This window comes from Larus michahellis, chromosome 8, assembly GCF_964199755.1.
Source record: "Larus michahellis chromosome 8, bLarMic1.1, whole genome shotgun sequence".
NCBI lineage: Eukaryota > Metazoa > Chordata > Aves > Charadriiformes > Laridae > Larus > Larus michahellis.
Window position 1 is genome coordinate 24,144,819 of NC_133903.1, and position 16,508 is coordinate 24,161,326.

Here is a 16,508-nt window from a genome sequence, read left to right on the forward strand (position 1 = left end):
GATCTTGAAAGGTCCCTTCCAACCTGGGCAATTCTATGATTCTAAGATGCCCTTAAACTGAAGTGGCTGCTTACATATAGGGCACAGTTTCTCAGCTTATCCATGGTGACAGTCCAGCGTGAGTGTTTTCGGCACGCAAAGCTCCCTTGCTGGTGTTTCCTGAGCGTGTGCAGGAATAGCTATTGTGGACATGCCTGTGTATGGTAACTTCACCATCTCGATGTGTCCAGCAACTTTTAAAATGCTTAACTCTTAATTAAAACTCTTGCAACTTTCTGGATTGGATCAGCCAGTAGTAATTTGTCATTGGCTGTGTATAAAATCCTGCGTAGTAAATTGAGTAAAAATGTAAAGGTGGTAAGAGTAGGGATTCCTAGGGATCATATTTCAAAGTGCTGTTGTTTGTTGTTTTCCCTGAGACAGTTTGCTTTCCCACCCTGTGTTTTGAAAATAAACTTCAGAATGGGATAATCAGAAATTCACCCTGTCATATTGCTACAAAAGGCTTAGTAATAGTGTGTGCGCTCCAGTTCCGCCCACCATTACATTTCAGCTGGTTTTCGGCCTCTTTTGGTAAGGTTTAAAATGGGTTTTCAACTGGAAAAGTGTTTAAATGTGGATACAATGATGCATCGACTTCTGCTGCACTTTCTCTTAACGTGTTGATTTATTAACTTGATGCTATAAACAGGCTTTTGCAAGACAATGTGGTAGTTTTTTCTATTTCTGATTTTAATCTGGCGACAAAAGCAAAGTTGAATTCATAGAATCATAGGGCCGGAAGGGACCTCTGGAGCTCATCTAGTCCAGCCCCCTGCCAGAGAGGGTCACCCAGAGCAGGTGGCACAGGAACGCGTCCAGGCGGGTTTGGAATGTCTCCAGGGACGGAGACTCCACCACCTCTCTGGGCAGCCTGTGCCAGGGCTCTGCCACCCTCAGGGTAAAGAAGTTCTTCCTCACGTTGAGATGGAACTTCCTATGCTCCAGTTTGTGCCCATTGCCTCTTGTCCTGTTGCCAGGCACCACTGAAAAGAGCCTGGCCCCATCCTCCTGACACCCACCCTTTCAGTATTGATAAACATGGATAAGGTCCCCCCTCAGCCGTCTTTTTTCCAGACTGAAGAGACCCAGATCCCTCAGCCTTTCTTCATAAGAGAGGTGTTCCAGTCCCCTCAGCATCTTGGTAGCCCTTTGCTGTCCCCTCTCCAGCAGTTCCCTGTCCTTCTTGAACCAGGGAGCCCAGAACTGGACACAGTACTCCAGGTGCAGCCTCACCAGGGCAGAGCAGAGCAGAGGAGGAGGATGACCTCCCTTGACCTGCTGGCCACACTCTTCTTGATGCAGCCCAGGATGCCCTTGGCCTTCTTGGCCACAAGGGCACATTGCTGGCTCATGGTCATCCTGTTGTCCCCCAGGACTCCCAGGTCTCTTTCCACAGAGCTGCTCTCCAGCAGGTCACCCCCAACCTGTCCTGGTGCATGGGGTTATGTTCTCAGTTTTGTTTCCCGGTGAGATCTTCTGTTTCTATCCCAGATCTGAGGTAAAGGCTTTTATGCTCAGAAACTTGTCTTACTTTTCTACTTATATCAGCTAAGAGCTCCTGGGTATGACAAGCTAGACTCTGTGGAGGAAGTTCTGTCAATTCAGACGTACAATACAGATTATAATTTTCCCTAATGAGGACCTGCTTAGCACACGTGCACCCACATATACACACCCATTCCAGCATTGTTTAAAATGGCATTAATAATACAGGGCAGGGTTTTTTGTGGTTTTTTCTTTTTTTTTTTCAACTTGCTGTCAATTCAAAAAGTTACAGGAGAGAATACGTGTAATTTGAAAATCTCTTGCGATAAGATTAAAATAAGTCTTTTATTTGCAGAAGAGCGATGTGACTTTAATAGTACGGAAACCCTTTATTAGAGTTATTAACGTTAAGCTACATCGAGGAATGTTCTATTGGTGGTTCCTCTTTATCATGTCAGAAATGTGTCACGTTGGACCCTATTGTGACTCCAGGCATTCGCTGGCTTGGATTATGACCTGGTACATCCTATTTATTATAGGCTTATTATACCACTTATTACACGCTTGTCTTTACGACAATAAATATTGCCCATTTTCAAAAAAGCTAAGCTTTCTGTTGATCTCCGCTTCGTTTCCTCCTTGTCTTGCCCTGCGCTGAGGGATCCTCAGTGAGCATTGCCAGGGATTGCCACAGCATGGACAACCCTGTCCTCTGGGATGGGCTGATCCCAGACCCCAGCTCCTCCCTAGATCCCCAGAGCGCTCGGGGTTGGAATGCCTGCTGGGGAAAGCCTTTGCCTTTCACTGCGTGCTCGGGTTGTCGGCTCTCATCAAACACAACCTTAATTTCCCCAGACCATTATCCCAGCTTGGTAGGAAGGAAAACTGCCATGAACTAAATCTGATTTGATAAACAGTTTGTGATTATTTGGACTGCGCGCAAGAAAATGTATACTCAATTGAAAGCAGAAAGAATGGCAGTAAAATTTTCAGATCGTTCCAGCAGACAAATGCCTGTTCAAGTGCTAAAGTTTTATTTGTGGCCAGTTTTGGTTTGTGTTTGGGATCTTCTAGAGGTGACGTTTGTCGTATTTTAAACTACAGGACATTTTAAACATCAGGATCCGCTTGAGCTACTGCTGGGCTAGAAACGTTTTAGTTGTTCATTTAGGAGCTGGTTTTATTCTTTGTAGGAAGCAGCAGCTTTAACTTGGTAAGCAAACTATTGCCCGTGGTATGTACAAGCAGGGAAAGGAAGGAACGCTAAAAGAGCCTGCCTGAAATGCCCTCAGCTGGGGACCTGCGAGCAGGTACGGGCTGTTCGCTTACCTCCTGCCTGGTGAAACTGGGTTGGATCACAACCCTGACTGTGTAAACTGGAACTCGGCGGGCAACTTTACTAGCTCCTGGTGTGGTAGCTTTTTAATGATCCTTATGCGTGAACTTTTCTGTAAACTTGGAAAACAGAGTCAAAACCAACTCGGAATTGCATAGTGGAGGTGATGACTTTAGTGGGTTTTATTCAGGATCTACAAGGATTTTTTTGGGCAAGGCTGCTTCTTTATGGCAAGCGTTTTTTTGAAGTCTGCCTGTAGGCTCACACAGGTTAGAAGACTTTAGATTTCTCCTTAGTCTTTGCCGTAAGTTTACACTTGAGACGAGTGCTCAGTGGGCATCAGGTCATGCAAAAAGCTGCAACACAAGAGTGGTTCCTGTTTCTAAGTGCGTGCTGCTTTTTTCTAACTCTTTGGAGTGACATATGTTTTTAAAAGTGACTTTTCGGAGTGCTGTATTAGTGATAGTGGTGAACGTCTTTTCAAATATTTTGGAGCACGTTGCAAACTGAGAAATTGATTTCCGTTCTGCCATTTCCCTAAGCAATTCCCTAGAAGGTTTTCAGAATAACAGTGCGCGTTTTTGTCTTATTTTGCTTCTGCAGTGAATCTTGATGATAAAATAATACCTGAACAAGATGAAATGGTTTGTGGGCTGGATAACTGGAGTTGGTGCAGTAGCGCGGGCAGGAGGGAGAAGAAGGTGGCAGGGCTGCCATGTCTCTGGAGTGGCAGGTCATTATTGGAGCGGTTTGATTGTCTTTAAAGCCTTGTCCTCCGAGGACTGAGGTCCTCCCCTGTGGATGGAGAGGGCTGTATGGGAGACAGCACACGACTCTCTTCAGCAACGCGTAATTAAGACACGTGTTTGTATTTGGGGATGATGCTTTTTTACGGATGGCGGTTTGCAAACAGATAGGAAGAACTGCAGCAGCAGTTTTATAACTGTTTCAAAACGTTATCTTTTCTTTAAATATTGTGTTATTAGGCTGATGGATTTTCAGATTTTTCCTGGACATAGGGACAATGGAACAGTGCTTTCAATAGGAAGATGAAAATTTAAACTCTGCCATATTTGATAATTTGATCCGAAAGAAATCTCAGTGTATCGCCAGGTGGTTTAACGTAACGTTTTGAATGTAGAGTGTGAACTTGTGACTTGTATTTATATGAAGGCTTTTGATTCTAACAGCTACTCTTAACAGATACCTGTTACTTCTTCCAGAGGGAGTTTTGTTCTTAAAATTAACCGGAATTTAATAAGTCTGAGGAAAAGGTCAGAATTGCTCCCATAAAAATAAATCTTACTTCTGGCGGGAGCAATTGAGAATTACCAGTTGATTGTTATAGAAGATACTAATGAAGAGAATTAAATTGACGGCCGGGAGAGCGTCGGGCAGAGCTTTGGGTTGTGGTTTCTGGTGTGGCGGTGTGTGTCCTGCTGGGTGGAGGTGGCTCCAGCTCCCAGCCGTCTGCTCCAACGCCATCAACCCGCTCGGCGTCTTCCTGGCCAACGCCAGGGTCTGCCATGGAGCTTATCAACCGAGATGCCAAAGCTGTGACTGAAGCTGTAGCGGGTAAAAAAAACCTGAAAGGAAACAGTTGTACAGGACAAAGAGAAAGATAATGGTGTCAGTTATGCTGGTTTTAGCATAAAAAGTTAGCTATTCAGCCAGAAAGATTGCTTTCTGAAAGTACATAAAGCAGCATGTTTAAAGGAACACCTTTTCCATACTTGAGATGTGAGGAAGAGAGACTGACTTGTTCTGAAAACTTATCAAAATGGTATTTAAATTGAGGTTGGTGGTCCCTTTAATCAGTACATAATGAGGCAATGCTTCTAACCTGCGTGAGCCTAAACTGAGGAAAAGCGGCATGAAATTATTACAGCGGATCACGTACAGCAGCTGGTCGTGTTGTAACTCCTGATCAAAGCAGAAGCTGTGTTTGTCTGTCACTGGGAGCGTTGCTCTCTGAGCTCCAAAATTCAGCGTCACATTTGAAGTGTGGGGGTTTTTTTGGTGTGGTTTTCTTTTTTTTTCTTCTTTGATTTCCTTGGTGTGTCATATAAAAAGATAGTGAACACGTAGTCGGTAATGGGTGCACAGATCTGAAAAGCTCTTCGCTTACTAACTGTCAAGTTTCATAATATTGCCTAACAGGGGTTGTTTTTTTTCCCTGAAGCTCTTAGTGTGTTTGCTTTATTTGAGAAAGGCGAGCGTCTTTCCTTTGCCCGCAGAGCAGACATGTGGTCACTGCTTTGGTATTTGGATGATACCTTATCTGCCCGGCTGCCTCCGGTGGCAGCTCTGCCAGTGTGGGGAGGCCTGACCCTGCGTCCCCGTGCAGGTTTTTAGCCCCTTGGTACAGGCGGCAGGTTGGGCTTCTCCCACCCTTAACGGATTTTCGTGCAGTCTGGGAATGAGCATCCTCTAGAAATCAGGTCTGGGGTGGAAGTCGAGAAGTTGGAGTTCATTTCTAATGCTGCTTTAGTCTGTGCTGAAGGGACAGCCCCTTGATTTTGAATATATTAATTAACACCTGTCTGACGTGACAGCTTTTTTTTTTTTTGCGAGAGTGTATATTATACACAGGAGTGCATTAAAACCTTTAACAAGAAGGAGCCTCATAAAAGAGAAGCATGCAGAGATGTTGAACGTAACGTTTAGTTGGGGATGGCCATGTGCAAGGTTACTCAATGCAGTGCTTTTTACCTACAGGCACGTTCCATGAGGAAAAGGTGTGCTTTTTACCGGCAAGTTGCTACCCGCTCACCTGTCTTTTTCCTTTCCTTGCCAACAGAAAAGCTTGCGGAAGCTCAGCGCAGGTTTACTACTCTTCGGACCGAGTTACAGTCAACTTTGGACGCACAGAAAGAAGCCAGTGGGGCTTCCACGCTGCAGCGGCGCAGAAAGCCGGTCTTCCACCTGTCCCACGAAGAGCGTGTCCAGCATAGGAATATCAAAGACCTGAAATTGGCCTTCAGCGAGCTCTACCTCAGCCTCATCTTACTGCAGAACTATCAGGTACCTGCAAAAAGAGGTGGTTTTCCAAAGCCCCCTGTGTAAATGTCTCTGTGCTTGTGCTTTGTGTGTCCTTGAGTTGCCTCATTCGAGCCATTTTTTTTATGTCTCTTTTTTTTTTTTCCTTCCATTTTGGCGTCCCTAAACATTTTTAAAGAACGGGCAGATGCCTGGCAGCTAGCAGCGGATGCCTTGGTGCTTTTTGTTGAGCTAGAAATGCTAAGCTGACCTGCAGAAGGACCTTATTTCTTCCTTTTCCGGGCGGGCTGAGCCAAGCAACCCTGGCCCAGCCATGGTCAGAACATGAAGTCACATCGGGACCTCCTCCTTCTGTACTGTGTTGTTCTGTGCAGGGCTGGAGCTGGCAAATTGGGGAAGAAGCTCTTTTATCTACTATTTTTCATGAAACCCGAAATCTTAACGTACTGTTTCCTCTTGGCGTTACCATGGTAGTGACTGTGACCTTGCTGTATGAGAATCTCTTGTTAAAACATCCATTTACCAAAAAAAAGTAAAAGTGTTTTTAATTCTGTAGGATACAGGCTCATTTGCCTTGAAGTATGAAAAAAAACAAATCTTTATTGTACTTGGATTTCAGGCATGAAAGGCCATGGTAAATATTGTGGACACTGATTCTGTTCCAAAAATCTTGAAACAAAAATCCAAAAGTATTAAGATCTCTTTTGTGAGGCCAGCTCTTTTGGTATTAAATACTCTGAAATGCTTTTAAATGTCTTACTGTGAGGCTTTTTAGCTTGTTAAATAAGGATGTTTGAACTTAAATTCACTACACCTGTATTTAGATCTTTACCAGCGCTGTATTGGAGATTTTTACTAAACAAAATTCACCATAAGAATTACTTAGAAATACCATCCTGCAGTATGGAAAAAACTAAATTCTTCTAAAATTCTGAGTGTTTGTACCTCTCCTAAAGTGATGTTGTGTCTTTGAGCACATGTCTGGAAACTATGAGTTTCTCAATAAAGCCCTTTAACTGTTAGAGATAGTTTCTGGTTCAAAATCCTGGGAAAGGTAGAATTTCTGTAGCTTTTCATGAACGGATTTTCATGAACGGATAGCAGGTAATACTGCAAAAGCAGTAGTACCTGCTATGGTTTCTTCACTTTTTTTTTAAAAAAAAAAAAAAAAAGGGTCAAAAAAAAAAAGAAAAAAGGCAAGCTCTTACTTTTGGTTACAAAAAAATCACTTCTGAGCCTCGATGAAGAATTTAAAAAGGGGATGACATAGGTCATTCCTTTGGAAAATCTTTTCCTACAGTTCATCAGTGAAGAAAGGCATCTTGCACACTTAGATTTTTGCTACCATGAGTCCAGGTCCCTTGTACGTATACTAAACATTGCTGTAAAACCCATCTGGGTTTGGTAGCTTTCACAGTTTCCAAAAGGAGCAGACCTTCTTTCTACAACATATCCTCAAAGAAAGAATGAGAGAAAATAGTTCAAATTGGTCTCGAAGTTGAGGACAAGGAATACAAGTACTAAAACAGACATAAAACCAAATCCCAGAATTATGCTCTTAATCACTTTTGAATTTAGGATGTAAGAAGTAGGAATATTCAAGCTCTAGCAATGTTGGCGAGGAAAAACAATAAGCCGGTGGGAAGATGATGTAGCTGAGGCCTTCACGTAGGAGGTAAAGTGAAGTCAACAGCGGCGTTATAAATATCAAGCCATGGCTTTGATGAAACGCTGAAGTCTTGAGTCGGGTTACTGAGCAAGGAAAATCCATGTGAAGCAAATTCCTCCGTCTGTTAGGACTGAAGCAAGAGGAAAAGTTGCATGTGTTCATTCTGAAGGTACACGAACCAAACGTCAAGTGAAACTACAACTTGTCTCCGCGGCAGCTGGTACTTAACTTACCAATGACTAAACTTCTGATAAAATTAACTTATAGGCAACAGTAATATATCATTTTAGAGTGTGTACGTATATAAATAAATCTATTTGAAATACTGTGGTTTAGAACAAACGGATCATGAGAAATTAAGTATATAGTATTTACTTACATATATACTGTATGCAATATCGTACATGCATGGGGCAAATAAGGGAGGGTGAATCAGTGTTATTTAACTGCTGAGCATTTGCCTTCCCGGTGCATTTCCCAATGCAAAGATTTTTGACTCCACTGTTTGATACTACTTGGTCTTGCATTACGTAGTTGCGTAAGTTGCGCTGTTAGGTTTTTTCCGCCTTTAATGACAAAACATACCATTAGTCGAGATTCACTTCAATGGATTCGATTAGTATCCAGCAGAAATAGAAGCCAGACTTGGAGAAAGCCCCTTGCCAAATAAAAAGAGTCACGAACAGCAAGAATAGCAGAACGTCTGACTTGGGTAAATGGTGTTTGACTGTTCTGTTTCACAGTTCCGTTGCTGCGTGTTCCTTGTCCGAAGTACCGCTGTAACCAACCATGGTTTTATCGTGCACTTTGGGGTTGCAGAATTTTTGCAGCTGGTGGACGAAATGCCGCTGGAGAGGTTCTGGGGTGTCTGGTATCACCATGCCCCAACTGGCCAAGGCACACTAGAGTTAGGCCATGATTGCCCGCGTGGGAGATAATGTGATGTTAGTTCAGGCTACAGAAAAATCTCTTGACCAAAATCATCGTTTTGTTCATTTTTTTTAAAATTTTTTTTTTTTCATTTTGAATTTCTGAAATAGCGATCTGCTCTCCTTGGGGTGGAATTCTGGCTTTTCCAATAGAAAGCAATTAAAGTCTCTTGTCTGCAATAATGCAGATTGTTAATGCATTGGCTTCCTGCTCCAGTCTCCCTAGCCTCATTTCCCCACCTATGTGGTAGGGGTCTGGTATTAAATCACTCTAAGCATAATTAGATTGAAAATAATTTCAGTGACTAGTTGGCGCCTCTCCCCGGGGCATTGGATTTTGCTGTTTTCTCTGTTTTTCTTTCCAAGCTACTTCCTAAGCTTTTTCAGAAGTGAATCTTGCCACGGTCTGTCTGTGTTCCTGCTGTAGCTCGAGTGAAATGTTGAGTCTTTCGAGTGGTGTTGTCTGTAAAATGAAATGCAGGATTTCAAATGCGTCTTGTCACAGCAGTGGCCTACAGTGTGATGAGCGTTGCCTGTCTTAGTTACTGCATTAGAAGAGCGTTGGGTCATATGTAACTTGGAGATCAACCGTTAATTCTTATTTTAACGCAGCAGCATCGTGTGCTTGTCTCGACCGGCTAGAGTGTTATATCTCCCATGCCTGCAAGCCTAAACTAGTTTTGCTGTCATCGTGCAATGTACTCTGTGGAGAAGGATGCTGTTGTGGAGATGCGCTTGTCTGGATTTAGTCTGCAGCATTTAAAACTTTGTCACAAGTTTTCTGTTGCACAAGGATTTCCCTTCTATAATGCGCTTATCTGGAGAACTTGATTGGAAACCAATGTAGAGTTCAAAGAAACGAGAAATCAGTAGCTTAGCCTTTTCAATGGGAAAACTGCTTGAAGGATTGACGCTGACTGGGGGAGTTGGGACAAATCATAGTCTTTCTGCAGCTTTATATTTTCGTTAAGGACTCATTACAACTCCTGCTAATCCAGAGACCAGTTGCCAAGTTGCAGTACCTGGGACGTATGTGGTCAGGTGTACCCAGACAGAGGGAGCATGTCTTGAAATAGCCTAAAGCACACAAGCTTTGAGTATGTCCACAGGTTATGTATCTTCAGTGGGGTTTCATCAGGAATGTTGTCGCTTCCTGCATTAAGGAGGAAAGTAGCAGTGATTGGGTTTTTCAGGGAATATGAGGTTTAGGTAGTTCCCTGCAAATAAGTTACCTCTTTTTATGCCCTTGAATCCCACATCTTTTATGTTATTTGCAAGGGATGTGTATTACTTCTAATAAAGCAATAGCTCAAAAACTTCCTAACAATAGGTGCAAGAATTTTGATTCTTCTGATTAACTATTCCTTTTTTGCTAGCACTGGAAATAGAACCGTTTAACTTTCCTGGGAGCTGATTGTGGTTAAAAGCCAGTAACTGTTTTCCCTCGTCTGCAGAACCTGAACTTCACCGGCTTCCGCAAAATCTTAAAGAAGCATGACAAGAACCTGGAGACGGCGCGGGGGGCAGAATGGCGGGTGGCCGAGGTGGAGGTGGCACCCTTCTACACCTGCAAGAAGATCAACCAGCTTATCTCCGAAACAGAGGTAAGGGTGCTGAGCTGGGCACAGCTCCTCTTAGAATCATAGAATGTGTTGGGTTGGAAGGGACCTCTAAAGGCCATCTAGTCCAACCCCCCTGCAGTGAGCAGGGACATCTTCAACTAGATCAGGTTGCTCAGAGCCTCATCCAGCCTGGCCTTGAATGTCTCCAGGGATGGGGCCTCCACCACCTCTCTGGGCAACCTGGGCCAGTGTCTCACCACCCTCAGTGTAAAGAACTTCTTCCTAATGTCTCATCTAAACCCACCCTGCTCTAGTTTCAAACCATTGCCCCTCGTCCCATTGCTACCTGCCCTTGCAAACAGCCCCTCCCCAGCTTTCCTGCAGGCCCCCCCTCCAGGTACTGGAAGGGGCTCTAAGGTCTCCCCGGAGCCTTCTCTTCTCCAGGCTGAACACCCCCAACTCTCTCAGCCTGTCCTCACAGCAGAGGTGCTCCAGCCCTTGGATCATCTTTGTGGCCTCCTCTGGACCCGCTCCAACAGGTCCATGTCCTTCTTGTGCTGAGGGTTCCAGAGCTGGACGCAGTACTCCAGCACTCTTCTAACTAGCAAACAATATTTTCTTGTTCATTGCTGATTCCTATAAGGTTTTGCCCTCTTCATAACTCATATTCACCACCAAGACAACTACTAATGGATTTTTAAAATGCTACTGATTTCTGGTGCTGCTTACATAAATTTGGGTATGTTCTTTTCAGCTAGTAACTTTTCACTCTGACAGCTCACATGGGCTTAGCTTGTATTGTGTAGTAACCTGACGCACCGTGGTGAACTTTTCATATCTTTGTATTGGAAGAATATTGGGCCAGGGCTCAAACATAACTTGAAAATCAACCGCTTTTGGGGGGGGGGGGGTTGTTTTAATGCAGTACCACGTGCTTATTGTCAGAATGAACTTCTGTGATGTGTCTCTTTATCTCCTTAGGAAGTGGTGACCAATGAGTTAGAAGATGGAGACAGACAGAAGGCTATGAAACGTTTGCGTGTTCCACCCTTAGGAGCAGCTCAGGTGAGAGATCGAGTTGTATAGCGAAGCTGCTTCTCCAGCTTGTCAAGTTGCCAAATTAGATTCAACATTTGAACAAAGCAGTGAAAATAATTGATGTGAGCATGCTCTGCAAATTGCGAGGGGGGGCATGGTCATGTAATCTGCTTTAGTTCCGGAAGATTTGGAAATAGCTTGCTTACTATTCCTAATGCATGCAGACAAGGTAATGAAGGGATGAGATAAATAGTAAAAGGAAATTTGTGCTAATGATAACGTATGCCTAGTGTTTGTGTGGTCTGGTGTATTTTTCAAAGGGTGTTGAGATGCCCAGGCTCTGTTTCCACACAGCTGCAACATAGGCAAGAATATTTTGCAGCATTTTGAGTTTAGAAAAACCTAACTTCAAGAGGAAGAGTGCGGTCAGAGATCAGAACGTTGTATCCCTGATTCTAAACCTGCTCCGCAAATTAATCTGACTTCGCTGATAACCTGTTACCCTGTCTTAATCCCACCATTGCTTTGTTCATAGCCTGTACCAGCCTGGACTACCTTCAGGGTTGGATTGTTCTGTGGGTTGTTCATCGCGCTGAACGTCACCGTCATACTTTCAGGTGGGTATCCTCAGCTGGACACATCTCTCACCCTGGTATGGATTTGTTCTCGTCGCTTTGTGAGGGCCTGGATCTGAACCGGGCTGGTCAGGGTGTTTTGGGTTAAATCAGTCCAAGTCAGATCGCACTGTTGGGAATTATTAGTTCCGCTCAGTAGCAAGTTGTGAGATGTTAGATACATGGGTTTTGGACTTTGAATGTATTATGGTTTGGTCTTCTGGTTTCCTCCTTACTCTTGGAGCAATGTTCTGGAGGTGCAGTGTCCATGTATAAACCAGATTTCTGCTATCCTTCTGTGAATCCACAGCCCTCTCCCGCCTTGAGAGAGGTTCTCGTAGAACAGAAGTTATGCGTGGTACTGACTCCTTACAGAGAACAAGGCCGGACATAGAGCTCTGTGAGCACCATGCCACTTGGAGCTTTTTCATGTAGGAACTTCTAGGATTTCAATGCCTGATGACTATTAATGCAAGTGATTATTTTTTTTCTTGCTGGCAGATTTTGGTAAAATAGTTTAAAAGCTCCAAATTATTGCATATCTCAGGCCTTGGTTTTATTCTGCTTTGAGCCTTTGGAGTCTGATTGGAGTAGAAGCCACGTTAGTGCCATAGATCCCGATACAGCCCTTAATCACGAGCGGCTTTACTAATTGTGCCTGTGATTTCAATAGTGTTGTAACTTGATTAAGCAGGACAAAGGAAAAGGCTTAACAAATCAACATGTGAGCCCTTGCGTTAGGGAAAGCCCACATCTCTGGTTTTGACTTAAAAGAATTTTTAATCAGATGTTTCTGTAATTGGATCCAGTCATCTCTTGGGATAAAATCCCTCTGTTTGAGAAGCTGTTTGCAAGTGCTTGCCTTTTGGTCTTGCTGTGGTAGAGGCAGAAAGTTGACCCGTCTGTGCGAAGGGTCTGTTTAACGTGTATAAGCTGTTCTTTATTCATTGTATCTTTTTTTTGTTTTTTCCTCTAACTTACATGCTTGATCTCTGGGTGAGATGCAAATACGATTGAAGCCAGTCGTGTTTGCTTTGTCTCGCAGTATTAAGGATGAAAAAGTGAAACAGTGGTGAGAACGCATCCATAAAAATGATTATATCTCTAAAGCAGATGTTGCTAAACTGGTGTGAATAATAGGTATGTTTGTATCAGCAGACATGACCTGATATCTTTATGTTACTTCTGATATTAGGCAAAAACTGTGTTCTAACTGCAAAGTGTTTGTTTGTAATTGGTTATTAGTTTGCTAACCTCTGTGCTACTTTGGGCAAATTGTTTTTATGATGTGATGGACTAAGCTAGGATTTCAGTGTTGTACGTGCAGAATCTGTGAAACGGCATTAGAATACTTCTAATAGTAAACTACTGCTGTGTTGCCTGATTTTAAAACTAGAACAGCACCATTTTACAGAGGTGAGTTCATAACTTGGGGTCTGTTAAAGGCTGCAAAAGCTACAGGCGGATCCCAGGAGGGTGTCACCCTAAAGAGTATGAATTTTGAGGCTTTGCTCTTTCCATATCAGCTTTCCTAGGTGCCACAGTAGTGTGTGATTGAGGTTGAAAGTTTGTGGCGGTGGACATGTGTTTTATTAACCAGAAACCTGTAAGATTTCGTGCAAAATCCCAAGACTCTTGCCGCAGCGGCGCCCTGTCTCTTGTTTGAGAATTAGGCTGCGATGCCATCGGGCTTGTCACCAGGGACATCTTCCTCCCTGAGCACCTTGTTGAGGTGCTGGCTGAAGGGAGGAGTTGATGGAGCGTCACGTACCTGCCGACTCTAGGAGGTGACTTCGCTTCTGTTGGATTTAAGCGGAAACAGCGTACGGATGGAAAACCTCTTTGCCCTCGGGGCTGTAGTACGACGCCCTGGCCCGGGTCACGCCAGTTTGAGACCTCAGACACCTTTGCTGGGCACTTCCCTGCAAGCGGGGTCCTCCGGGGTCTTCAGTCAGACTGCTCGGCTGTAGGGCAGAAAACGGTTCGGTTAGGAAGCACGAAAAGGAATCAAATCTAGCCTTTACACTGCGGAAGCTAAACTAGATAGGGTCCTAGTATCAGAGGAGAGAATATAGAGAAGTACTCTAATACCTTTAGCTTCTGTGTTTTAGTATCTCAGCTGCTCGTGCTGTTTGCTATCTGCTTTTTCTCCAGAACCAGCTGCCATTCCGCGCTGCAAATTATGGTCCTCTCCCACCCTAAGAGTGCAGAAATAAGATTAGCAGGCATTAGCTATGGAAGTCGTACGCTATACTGTCGTATTGAACCGTGTTCACCTCAGGATAAACTTTTGTCTGGGTGTTCTGTCTCGAGTAGCATGCAACACGTCTGTCCTGTCTGGTCATTTCTTATTCAATATTTTTGGGACCGCTCTGTCCCATTTGGAAGCAGCCCCCCTCCCCGCCCCAGGTTTTGTCTGCAGGCGTTTCAGATGAAAATTTGAAATGCTGCTTTTGCAATTCTGTATTTAAGACTCATTTCTTTCAGCTTCTTCAGGGTGTCTCTCATGTCTGTCCAAAATTTTACTCTTTTGCCTGAATCCCACGGTCTCTTCAAGTTTTAAATTTAAAGCAACAGTTTTTGGCTCATGGTTCCTTGCAGAGTTTTCCTCCATAATTTTTATGCAGTATAAAGTACAGATGCTGAAAGCATGAAACTTCTTATGGGTATGCTTTCTCTGAAGAAAAGTTTGAAAAACTTGGGGCTGTATTGTAGACAGGAAAGTTTGTGGGAATAAATTCTCAGCAACAATTCTGTAAAACCACGTGTTCTTCCCCACCCCCCCCCCCCCAACCCCCCCCCCCTTAAAAAGCACGTGGGTGAGAAACACTCGAGGAAACTGAAACTGAGGATTTAAATGACTGTATTTTATTTGTGCTTTTATCATAAAACCTGTATCGGGCGACCCGGGGACGGTGTTTTGCAAAGGGCCTTGTGCTAGAGAAAGCTGCTGCTGTATGAGGCTGCTCGTTTGAAATGAATCAAATTTGTTTCCAAAACGCTGAAGACTTTGAACAAAGGAAGTGACAGGCTTTCCAGTATTGCTGCCTTATGTTGGGTTTTCTGTTTGGGTGCGGCTGGATATTATATTGCTAGTTATGAATATGTATTACATTACAGTTGTATTGAGCTCAGTGATTAGGCAGCATTTCACATTGTTTTAAATGCTGTAAATGGTGCTTCTTGGTTTTGTGGTGAGCTGAAGCATTTGTGTATCTGCCTGTTGGGATTTAATCTCCATTAAACCAGAACATTTAAGTCCCTATAGTCACAGTTTATGCCAGCGCTGTCCCTCATAGCGTGAGACAGGGGACTTAAGAAGCTGCTAATGACCTGACCGCACCGTCTGGAGAGCAAATTTTCCCCAGAATACTCCTAAATCCTCTGACAGGCTAGGAAAAAAGTCCTGCCCTTGCTGGAAGATGCAGATGCGTACGAGGGTACCCTGTTTTCACGGGGTTCAGCCAAGCATCTGAGCACAGATTTGCTTTGTGATGTGCCTCATGCTATCGCTAAGGTCGTTTTCATTTTTGTCTTTGCCAGGTGTGGCTTTTATAGATGGACCAAATGTGTGGCCACTGGTGAGAATCTATCGAGGTGGCTTTCTCCTGATAGAATTCCTCTTTCTCCTGGGTATCAACACATACGGCTGGAGACAGGCTGGAGTCAATCACGTCCTCATCTTCGAACTCAATCCCCGCAGCAACTTGTCCCATCAACATCTCTTTGAGGTAAACAGGACGGATTGTAGGAGCGGTTGAGCTGCGCGGCGGATCAGGAGGGTAAATCCTGCACCGTTTCCTGGCAAGGAGCTGTAATGCAATTAGAAGAGGAAGTTGCGGAAGGCTGATTAGATTACAGGATTGAGCGCTGCTCTCCCTTTTCTTGTAATGAGAATTCACTGTAGGTTTCGGAGATATGTTTTCATAAGGTATCTATGTGGTTTTTTTCTGTTTTTCTGTAGATTGCTGGTTTCCTGGGGGTTTTGTGGTGCCTGAGCCTGCTGGCATGTATATATGGTAAATTCACCTACATCCCTATGCAGGTGAATCCGCTCATCTTGTACGGCTTCATGTTGCTTTTTCTCATCAACCCTACCAAAACCTTATATTACAAGTCCCGTTTTTGGCTGCTTAAACTATTGGTAAGTCTCAAACCTGATTTAAATAAATACATTTTTAAAAACTGCTAAGCGGTAGCAGTTAAATGTATACAAGCGGCACTGATGTTCAGGAAAGAGGGATACATGTACCACTTGTGTGTTCATAGAGCAGACCCGATTATCAACTGCGAATATTGTCGAGCTATAGGTTTACAGAAGCAACTTCTGCTTGCCTGTACCAGTCTATCATTATATTCGTACTGCAGGTAGCTACTTGTTAATCTTCCTATAGACAGCTATATACATACTTTTGCACATATAGAAGCACTTGGATATCTTGTTTTTCCCTAATGTAGCGGAACAGTTTGATTAGGGTCAGGGCGCTTTAAGGCAAGGACGGATGGATCCTCGGATCCATGGATGCTCCTCAGCCCAAACTGGGGGAGTGCCAACCTTGAGGGTGTTCGCTGGTGGAAAGGGGAGTTTTGCAAAGGTTACTGCTTATAAAATTATGTTCAGGGGTGGGATTCTTTTCAGCAAACGTGTTTGTGGTCTTAAACTATTTATTTTAGACCCAGCTGCTATTTTTCAGGTAAGATAAATCTGTTACATTGAATGTAAATATGCAAGCTACTTCAGCGTTCCAGTTATAGGTGGGAGCTCCAAAAGAAGAGTTTTCAGACTTGTTAGGTGGCTTATCGGTCTCTTCATCCCCACTCCGTATGCCCTTT

At 43.8% G+C, this 16,508-nt stretch overlaps 1 protein-coding gene across 1 annotated transcript in view; it reads left to right on the forward strand.

Moving 5' to 3' along the window:
* XPR1 (xenotropic and polytropic retrovirus receptor 1) overlaps positions 1 to 16,508 on the forward strand; it is a 115,631-nt gene that overhangs the window by 76,392 nt on the left and 22,731 nt on the right. Inside the window, exons 4-9 of the mRNA XM_074596955.1 lie at positions 5,664 to 5,887; positions 9,916 to 10,065; positions 11,005 to 11,088; positions 11,597 to 11,678; positions 15,219 to 15,406; positions 15,640 to 15,819. Of these exons, the coding sequence (XP_074453056.1) occupies positions 5,664 to 5,887; positions 9,916 to 10,065; positions 11,005 to 11,088; positions 11,597 to 11,678; positions 15,219 to 15,406; positions 15,640 to 15,819 (908 nt within the window). The remainder of the gene's footprint in view (positions 1 to 5,663; positions 5,888 to 9,915; positions 10,066 to 11,004; positions 11,089 to 11,596; positions 11,679 to 15,218; positions 15,407 to 15,639; positions 15,820 to 16,508) is intronic.